Source organism: Camelina sativa, chromosome 3 (assembly GCF_000633955.1).
Source record: "Camelina sativa cultivar DH55 chromosome 3, Cs, whole genome shotgun sequence".
In the NCBI taxonomy this organism is placed as follows: domain Eukaryota; kingdom Viridiplantae; phylum Streptophyta; class Magnoliopsida; order Brassicales; family Brassicaceae; genus Camelina; species Camelina sativa.
In genome coordinates, this window is record NC_025687.1 from 25053060 (window position 1) to 25061578 (window position 8519).

The following is an 8519-nucleotide window of genomic DNA, read 5'->3' on the forward strand; positions in this document are numbered from 1 at the left end:
TATTAAATATTTAAATACCAGTCAAATACCATTTAATTTGATTTTTGAGAAATTGTTAGAAACAAGTAAATTTTAAAACCAATAATGTGAAATTTGATTCCTAATATAATATAATTCTAATGACCAACAATAGCATAAAATTTGTAATAAAAAAAAAATTATAACAGAAGAAAAAAACAGGAATGAAAATAATAATAAATACATTTACTTACACTTGTTGTCTCTGAGCACAAAAACCTCTCTGCCTTCAAAAACCTTTCTGCCTTCAAAAACCTCATTCATACACAGAGGGAACACAAAACCACAAAAAAAAAAAAAAACTCAAAATCTCTGATTCATGAATCATCGAAGATTCTGATTCTATGGAGGCATTGAACGAGCTTTGCGACATCATAGAGCAAAATCCGAAGCAATTTTTGGATAAGCTTCCTTGGATATGCCAACAATGTCCGCAACCGAAGCTGCTTTGCGCCGAATCGCCCAGGGTTTCTCAGAGTCATCTCAACGGGGTCTTAGCCGTCACTCGAATCCTCTCCAGGAACCTCGACACATCCCAAAACGACGCCAAATTCGTCGTTTTAGATTTCCTCCAAGCTCTGCGTTCGTCGATTTCGGCGTTCTATTTCAGTTTCTTAGGTTACGTTTCGTGTCTTTCACTTGAATTTGGTACTATCGTTGTGGAGCTTGTTATGATGAGTTGTTGTGGTGAGACTGAGAGTGAAGACAGAGATCAATCGATCTCTATGGCTTTCTTGTCTGCTGTGTCTCAGCATTTTCCCACTATTCAGCAGTCTGATGGGGATAATTTGATTACAGTGCTGCTCCATCAGTTTCCTGCTGATGAGCTGAGTATCGGATACAGTAAGGGTTCTAAAGATGTGTTTTTGCATAAAGTGGCTTCTTTTGAGGATGAATCCATTGAGTGTTTGGAGAAGCAAGAGATTGCTTTCAAATTGGTAACCAATGTTTTGTGTAAAGTGAAACTTGATTCTCAGCTATACCTTCTGGTGAGATCCATAGCTAAGCGGCAGCTCCAATCAATGTATGCGTTTCTCAAGGTAATGCTTTTAGATCAGCCTGTTAGGGTTACCATCGAACCATTGAGTGGTGGATCTGTTTTTGGTCTCATAATTTGGCATGCTCTCACGAAGGTTGTTTTCTTGATTTTGTTTCACAGTCAAGAAGGCAGGACTGGAACACACAAGACCCACTTCTGAAAACTAGGGTCAATGCCAAACTGTTTGTGTATCAGGCTGCGGCTCAAATGGAAATTGGTAGTCTTATGTCCCTTGAAACAGATGGAAAGAAAAGATTGATCATGGAAGCTCTTACATTGCTAATAAATATTGCAGAGGCCTGCTTCACCTCCCTGTGGCGGAGTATGAAAGCCTGCAAAGATTTGTTCATCTCTCTGCTTTCTGGTACTGCAAAAATTGCAACGGCAGAGGCAGGACAGCCACTTCGTCTTTTGCTTACCCGACTTAAACCATTGATACTAGCTGTCTGCGCTCAGGTAATTTTGTTTTTTCATAAATTATATGAGAACACAAGTTTACTCTGCTTTGGGGTATTTTCATGTGTCTCTAGGGTCCCTAAAAGTATAGTCACACAAATCATTTGGAGTCTAGATAAATCTATCTTTTTGTACATTTTCAGTGACTGAATGAGATTTCGTTTTATTTCTTGCCTTTTGTTGGAACAGCCTGATACTAGTGTGAGCAGTCAAGGGAATATGTTTGAGAGCGTATTTAAAATAAGTTGTGAGATAATTGTATCTGGTTGGGCTAAGGATCAAGCTTCAGTGAACGCCTTCATCGTGGGGTTAGCTTCAAGTATTCGTGAAAGATATGATTATGGCGAGCAGGTTGGTTACTCTAAACCTTTCCTTTAGTTGGCTTATTCGTCTCTGTTGTGTTTCATAATAGTTCTAACTTTTTAATAAGCCTAATCATTTGGTCTTTAGGATGGTAGAGAGAAGCAAGTTCCTGATGTCCTGCTGAATGTAATCCAGCTGCTTGCTGATATCAGCGTTGCTGTTAAAAAGCCTGAAGTAGCAGACAAAAATTTCCCATCTTTGATTGAAAGCCTAGACGAATGTGATGTTTCAAGTCCTCACTCTTTGCGACTCCAAGTATGGCTCTCTTTTCCAAGTGATAACTTGCTGCCTATCTGTGTTACTTTCTCAAACTTTGGCAATGGAAAATTTTTTTGCCAAACATACATACCTTTTTCGTTAGATTTTTTGTTGGCATATTTACTTATTCATATTTTGCAACCTGTATGTAGCTTCTCGAAGTTGTATCTCGGATAGCATCCTTAGGATTTGAGAAGTCCTACCGTCAGACTGTAGTTCTGATGAGGAGAAGTTACTTGAGCCAAATATCTGTGGAAAGCAACACATCAGCCCCAGAATCCAGATCTAAACACATTGAGGTTTAATGTAATCGGATATATGAATCATTTTCTCTGTTTCTTTTGTATCTATCCTATTACACTAGTGCTCACATATCCAATTGCATTACAGACTCTGCCTGCAGGTTTTCTTACAATTGCTTGTGGTCTTATGAAGACAAAATTGCGTGCAGACTATCGCCATCGGCTGCTTTCCTTATGTTCAGATGTAGGCCTTGCTTCTGAGTCCAAAAGTGGAGGGTAACTAAATATTTATTTGAGCAAAGCTTGTGTATACAGCTAGCTATGGTTAAATAGAGAAACATAGAAAAAAAAAATAGACATTTATTGGTTCAACAATAAGAGACATAGATTTAAGAGATGGATTGAGAGTACCAGTGGTGTGGTCACGGTATCAACCTTGAAATTATATCGAACATTGTCCTTATAGCTTAGTATAATAATTTATCCATAAAATGTTTTTCCATGTTAAATGATTGGACAATTAATAATGTTCTTCATTTTATTAGGAGCGGTGCAGAATTTTTAGGCCCCCTTCTTCCTGCTGTTGCAGAAATATGTTCGGATTTCGATCCCAACTCAAATGTGGAACCATCACTTATAAAATTGTTTCGCAATTTATGGTTCTATATAGCTCTTTTTGGCTTAGCACCTCCTATTCTGAACACTCCCCTTTCGGAAGTAAAAACAACTTCTAAATCAGTGAATAGTGCAGGAAGAATTAGCACATTCTCTCTACGAGCTGTACTAGGGCCTTACATGTGGAATACTCAATGGGCTCTTGCTGTTAAGAGGATTTCTCAGGGCAGTACTCCCCTTGTAAGTTATTCTAGCTACAATGTCATTTTATTGGGTTCACATCAGCCTTCTATATACTGATTACTGAGTTTACATCTTCCAAAAGATTATTCTTTTTTCTTTTAAATTTGTAATGATGACTGTGTGCTTTTGTAGGTTGTCAGTTCTGCAAAATGGCTCGAAGACGAATTTGAGCTCAATTTGCTTCATAATTCAGATAGCTTGCGAGGAACTGGGAATAAGAAAGTAGCTTCAGCTCAGAGAACTGCTCTTTCAATTGTCGTGGGTGGTCGAATTGACATGTCAAGAAATTCTATTATACAGAGGCTGCAAATGGTTGCTTAAAACAAAAAAAAGTGAATTGAATAAAATTGGGTTGAATAATCTTCAACTCATTCATTTCCAAAATAGTGGTTGAACAAGTTGAATATTTTTGCCGTACAATTTCTGCTATTATTTTTGATCTGCCAAGGAGAATGATGATTTCCAATGCTTGCTTGAGCTTGAAGTGACAAATTATATGCTCTCTCTTCATTAAGCTTCCAACTAATTGGACATGTTAATTAGATTAAAAGTAAAAACAGACATAGGGACAGTAAAGAAGAAAGGTTTGTTTGTCCATTGGGCTTTTCGGCTCAGAAATAAAACTCTGGGTAATTTCGGTAATTCACACTTACGCAGATCATGTATCTCGAATTTTCCACCGTTGATTATGATATAAATCTAACGGTGAATAATAGCGATCCGCGTACTTTTTTCTAATTGGTTAAAAGGAATCTAAAAACAGTATATAAGCTCTGGTGAAGAGTCTCTTATAGAACCAGCAACACAATTCAACTCATTTAACTTTTTTTTTTCCCTCTTCATCTTTTTTTTTTTGTTTTAAGTATAACTCGAATTCAATAGCAATGGCGGGTCGTGGTAAAACCCTCGGATCTGGATCTGTGAAGAAGGCGACGACAAGAAGCAGCAAAGCCGGTCTTCAATTCCCTGTTGGTCGTATCGCTCGTTTCTTGAAGAAAGGCAAATACGCCGAACGTGTTGGTGCCGGTGCCCCCGTTTACTTAGCCGCCGTTCTCGAATACCTCGCCGCCGAGGTAATTCATAATCTCTATATATACCCTTGCGAAATTTCCTAATTTTACCTCCCGCAAACCCTAATTTTGTGAAATTAGGTATTGGAATTGGCTGGGAACGCAGCGAGAGATAACAAGAAGACTAGGATTGTTCCGAGGCATATTCAATTGGCGGTGAGGAACGATGAGGAGCTGAGCAAGTTGCTCGGAGATGTGACGATTGCTAATGGAGGTGTGATGCCCAACATTCACAATCTTCTTCTTCCCAAGAAGACTGGTGCTTCATCCAAGCCTTCTGCTGAGGACGACTAAAAATCAATCAACCCAGATCTGCTCTCTTGCTCTTAAAATTTTTAGTTTTATGTTTGGGTTTTTTTAATTGCGTAATTTTAGATTAGAGATCTATGGTGAAGAAAGAATCTATCTTTTGTGTCTTTTTATCAATTTGAATGTTCATATATGCTCTTTCTTATGGAATCAAAAAAAAAAAATCAAACTTTTTTTAAGGTAAATATTTAAGCTTTTTAAAATTTCGATTGGTTGACATAAAAAGAAAAGATTGTTGTGAGTGACATCACGGGAGGTGTATGATTGAGCAACTATGACAATATTATAAAAGAGATCTCAAGGATTGATAATGATTGGTGGACCAATGGTGTACGACGTCCATGAAAATGAGAGAGATGAAACAACTTATATATAATAGAAACCGATTTAAGAGAGAGTATCCCATCCCTACCACCACCACCATATCTGTTCTCTCTTTCTTTCGTTTTTCCACACATTGTCTCCTCCTTTACCTTATATCAGATTTGACCCCTTTCTATTCGTAATCTAACATATAGCAGCCAGCCGCCAGGGATTTAGGAGAAAATGGTGTCTCCGGAAAACACGAACTGGCTTAGTGATTACCCTTTGGTTGACGGTGCTTTCTCTGATCATAATCCTTCTTTCCCTTGGCAGATCGATGTTTCCTCTAGTGTCAGGTATCTCTTTTGGTTCAAGGGTGGGTTTTGTGTTTCTTTCAACCATCTATTGGTTTTTTTTGTTTCAGATCTTTGGACTATTTTTTGGTGGTTTGTAGGGGTTGGTAGTAGTAGTTTCTGGAGAAGTTGTTTGTTATATGGATGTGTGATCCTGTTTTATCCACTCAGATTGTTTCATTAATTTAAGCTTTTTGTCTCTGGTTTGCTTCCATTCCTCTGTTTTCTAAAAGAAGTAGACGAATCTAGATCTCTGATTCTACTCTAGATTTTGTACAAACTGTGATAGGAAGGTTCTGTTAGTTGTATGTAAAGAAGTTCTTTTAGGGAGTTTGATCTTGTTGCTCACTTGGACAGTACTTTAAATGGTCTTGTTGTGTTGTGAATTGTGATAGATATTGGAGTATGTGTCTGTTTTTTTATCTCTGCTTCTACTCTAGATTTCTAAATTGGCTGTAATTGACTTATGTTGATGTGATCTGATTACAGTGTTGAAGTTGATGGCTTCCTTTGTGATTCAGATGTGATTAAAGAACCAGGCTCAAGGAAGAGGTAGCAAACAGCTATTGGTCAAACCTGATTTAACACTACTAGTTTTGGTTGTTAAGTTATTTGTTCTTATTGCTTCAGGATCAAAACTGAATCTTGCACTGCTGGTTCTAGCTCGAAAGCTTGTAGGGAGAAACAAAGACGTGATAGGCTAAATGACAAGTATTTTCTTACTTTCTCTTCCTTCTCTTCTATCTCTTATCTTTTGAGTTCTTAATCTTTTGGTATGGTGTTTTATCATTAGATTTACGGAACTGAGTTCCATATTGGAACCTGGGAGAACTCCAAAGACAGACAAGGTTGCTATTATCAATGATGCGATTCGCATGGTGAATCACGCAAGAGACGAAGCACAGAAACTAAAGGACTTGAATTCAAGCCTCCAGGAGAAAATCAAGGAGGTGAAGGTAAAAAAAAACTAACTGTAGCCTTTGCAAGATCCTTAGACTGTGTACATTGAACCTATTATGTGCCAATATGTAGGATGAGAAAAGCGAGCTGCGTGATGAGAAACATAAGCTGAAGATCGAGAAGGAGAGAATGGAGCAGCAACTGAAAGAGATTAAGACACAGCCTCAGCCTCAACCTTGTTTCTTACCAAATCCGCCATCACTCTCTCAAGCTCAAGCTCCTGGAAGCAAGCTTGTCCCTTTCACTACTTACCCCGGTTTTGCAATGTGGCAATTCATGCCCCCTGCTGCTGTTGATACTTCACAGGACCATGTTCTTCGTCCTCCGGTTGCTTAAAGCTTCCTCTCTCTACTATTGACTGTATCAGGTTTCTTTTTACGCGCTTTTTATTGATGTCCTGATGATTCTCACATTCTGTGATTGGAGACTTATAATTCTATGCAACTCAAAACTGTGATTATCATGTAAAATGGAAAATAAGCATGCACTAAAAGTCTTGGTTTCTGAATAAATTCTCAATTTCTCATTGTACAAAAAGTTGAAATCATGGTTTTACAGATTGTGGATTCTGAGGACTGATGAGTAGGAAGATTTTGGGAATTGATTGGTTGATTTTTGACTATATAAAGAATCTGTATAATCTCTACTCTCTTACCAGATTTAAGTTAAGCATATAAAGCAGAGTTTGTAACTTTTCAATCTCATAAACTCAGAAAGGATTTGCCTTTTTGCTTCTCTTTGTGAAAATGTAAACTCACAATCCCTCAAAAGAAACACAACAAGAGAAAGATCAAAACTTTCAATATTCATTGAGACCTTCTCTTGTTCATCACTTTCTTCAGGAGACTCTCACGACCAGGAAAAGGACTTTGAATCTTTGGCTCAAGTTTCTTCTCTATATCTTCTAGTCTCCCCAAAATACCCTTCTTCTCACTCCTATCCACAGTTTTGCCATCATCTCTTCCAAGACTCTGTCTCATCCTCTCTCTCCTCTGTCTTCTCCTCCATCCATTCTCATCTTCCTCTTCTTCCTTCTTCTCAACCTCTCTTCTTCTTACCATCTCTCTTCTCTCTTCTTCCTCTTCGTTCATGTTCCTTAGCCTAGGAATCCGACCACCTTTGCTTGTCCCCAGAAGCTCGAAATTGATCTTGCTCCAGCCAATCTTATCTTCATTATCCCAACCAAATTTCTCACTAATCTCCAACAACATAGAAACAGAGTTTGTCTCTTCTCTGTTCTTCTTTACAGAAGTTAAAGCCCTCATGCTCTCATCACTTCCATGGAGGATTTTCTCTGCAAATTCCCACTCTGCTCTATCTTTATAAACATCGTCTTCGAGGACTTCGTCTGCGAGCTTTGCCCAATACTCAGTATCTCCTGCACGAAGATTCTTTGAGACCCATTTGAGATAAGAAGAAGGCAAAGTACCAAGCATTTTGCCCTTGTGTTTGCCGAAGTCTATGATTGTGTCTCTGGCGGCTAGGGTTTCGATGATTTGAAGTTTTTTGACCAAGGGTTTAGGTTGATTGGTCGAAAAGATACGATTAGATGAAGATAGATTTCTTCTTGGTCTGAAAGATGATGATGAGATTGTGAAGATGGTTGTTGTTGTTGTTGCACAGTGAGGATTGTGGAACAAGACCACCGAGAAACTCATTGTTCTGTCCCCAAATAAATTGTGCTATTCTTTTTCGTGAATCTTATACTCCTCACACACAGTTCACACTTAAGTTATATATTAGTCTATTATTTTGGTACCCAAAAAAAAAAGAATTTTGTTGTTGTGGGCACTGGGCAACTCGAAGTTAATTAACAAATAATAAGAACATGGATCACCGATATAAAGATGAGAGTTCAAGCAAACTTTCTCTAGCTAAGAACATGTGTTTGCTTATTATTTACCTTTGGACATACGTAAAAAGAAGAAGTCTCCACCTGGAGATTCGTCCTCTGTTCCTGCTCAAAAAGATACAATTGCCTCACAAGCAGATTTAAATACTCCACTCCTACCCAAAGAACAAGAAGAACTACGCAATTCTCCTCCTGTCATCGACGACACCCAGCTACTGTGGGCAGAGCGTTTCAAGTCTTCGTTGCGTAATCTCACTAAAGCAGCTCAGCCGACCTTCACTGATGATGGAACTCCGAAAGTCAGAGCACCAGCTTCAGTCATTCTTCGTGCCTCAGACACTTGGAAAGACCACATAGTGGCTCATTTCCATGGAAATCCTCCCCCACCAGATAAAATCTTTGTTGACCTTAATCCCATTTGGGGAAAAGGAGGAAGAA

General features: G+C 38.4%; 5 protein-coding genes across 7 annotated transcripts in view; 3 read left to right on the top strand and 2 right to left on the bottom strand.

The window, feature by feature from the left end:
* On the top strand, nucleotides 248-3684 carry LOC104778016 (phosphatidylinositol 4-kinase alpha 1-like). Of its 3 annotated transcripts, XM_010502370.2 has the most exons (9): nucleotides 248-1058; nucleotides 1178-1274; nucleotides 1353-1513; nucleotides 1703-1864; nucleotides 1964-2131; nucleotides 2287-2433; nucleotides 2525-2652; nucleotides 2922-3231; nucleotides 3367-3683. In XM_010502370.2, the coding sequence occupies exons 1-9, from the start codon at nucleotides 363-365 to the stop codon at nucleotides 3553-3555; spliced, it is 2058 nt and encodes a 685-aa protein (XP_010500672.1). In that variant the 5' UTR covers nucleotides 248-362; the 3' UTR covers nucleotides 3556-3683. The 3 variants fall into 3 exon arrangements, with proteins under 3 accessions (XP_010500672.1, XP_010500671.1, XP_010500674.1); XM_010502369.2 differs by having other exon boundaries at nucleotides 1178-1513; nucleotides 3367-3684; XM_010502372.2 differs by lacking the exon at nucleotides 3367-3683 and having other exon boundaries at nucleotides 1178-1513; nucleotides 3128-3206.
* On the top strand, nucleotides 4034-4784 carry LOC104778017 (probable histone H2A.1). The gene is made up of 2 exons (XM_010502373.2): nucleotides 4034-4307; nucleotides 4386-4784. Exons 1-2 carry the CDS (start codon nucleotides 4119-4121, stop codon nucleotides 4596-4598), a joined length of 402 nt encoding a protein of 133 aa, XP_010500675.1. The 5' UTR covers nucleotides 4034-4118; the 3' UTR covers nucleotides 4599-4784.
* On the top strand, nucleotides 4999-6766 carry LOC104778018 (transcription factor bHLH115). The gene is made up of 5 exons (XM_010502374.2): nucleotides 4999-5272; nucleotides 5759-5821; nucleotides 5900-5980; nucleotides 6063-6225; nucleotides 6302-6766. Exons 1-5 carry the CDS (start codon nucleotides 5160-5162, stop codon nucleotides 6563-6565), a joined length of 684 nt encoding a protein of 227 aa, XP_010500676.1. The 5' UTR covers nucleotides 4999-5159; the 3' UTR covers nucleotides 6566-6766.
* Nucleotides 6838-8044, bottom strand: LOC109124893 (golgin subfamily A member 6-like protein 1). The gene has a single exon (XM_010502375.2). The coding sequence runs from the start codon at nucleotides 7885-7887 to the stop codon at nucleotides 7036-7038; it is 852 nt and encodes a 283-aa protein (XP_010500677.1). The 5' UTR covers nucleotides 7888-8044; the 3' UTR covers nucleotides 6838-7035.
* Nucleotides 8347-8519, bottom strand: part of LOC104778019 — an 884-nt gene continuing 711 nt past the window's right edge. Inside the window, exon 2 of the mRNA XM_019240906.1 lies at nucleotides 8347-8420. Within this exon, the coding sequence (XP_019096451.1) occupies nucleotides 8347-8420 (74 nt within the window). The remainder of the gene's footprint in view (nucleotides 8421-8519) is intronic.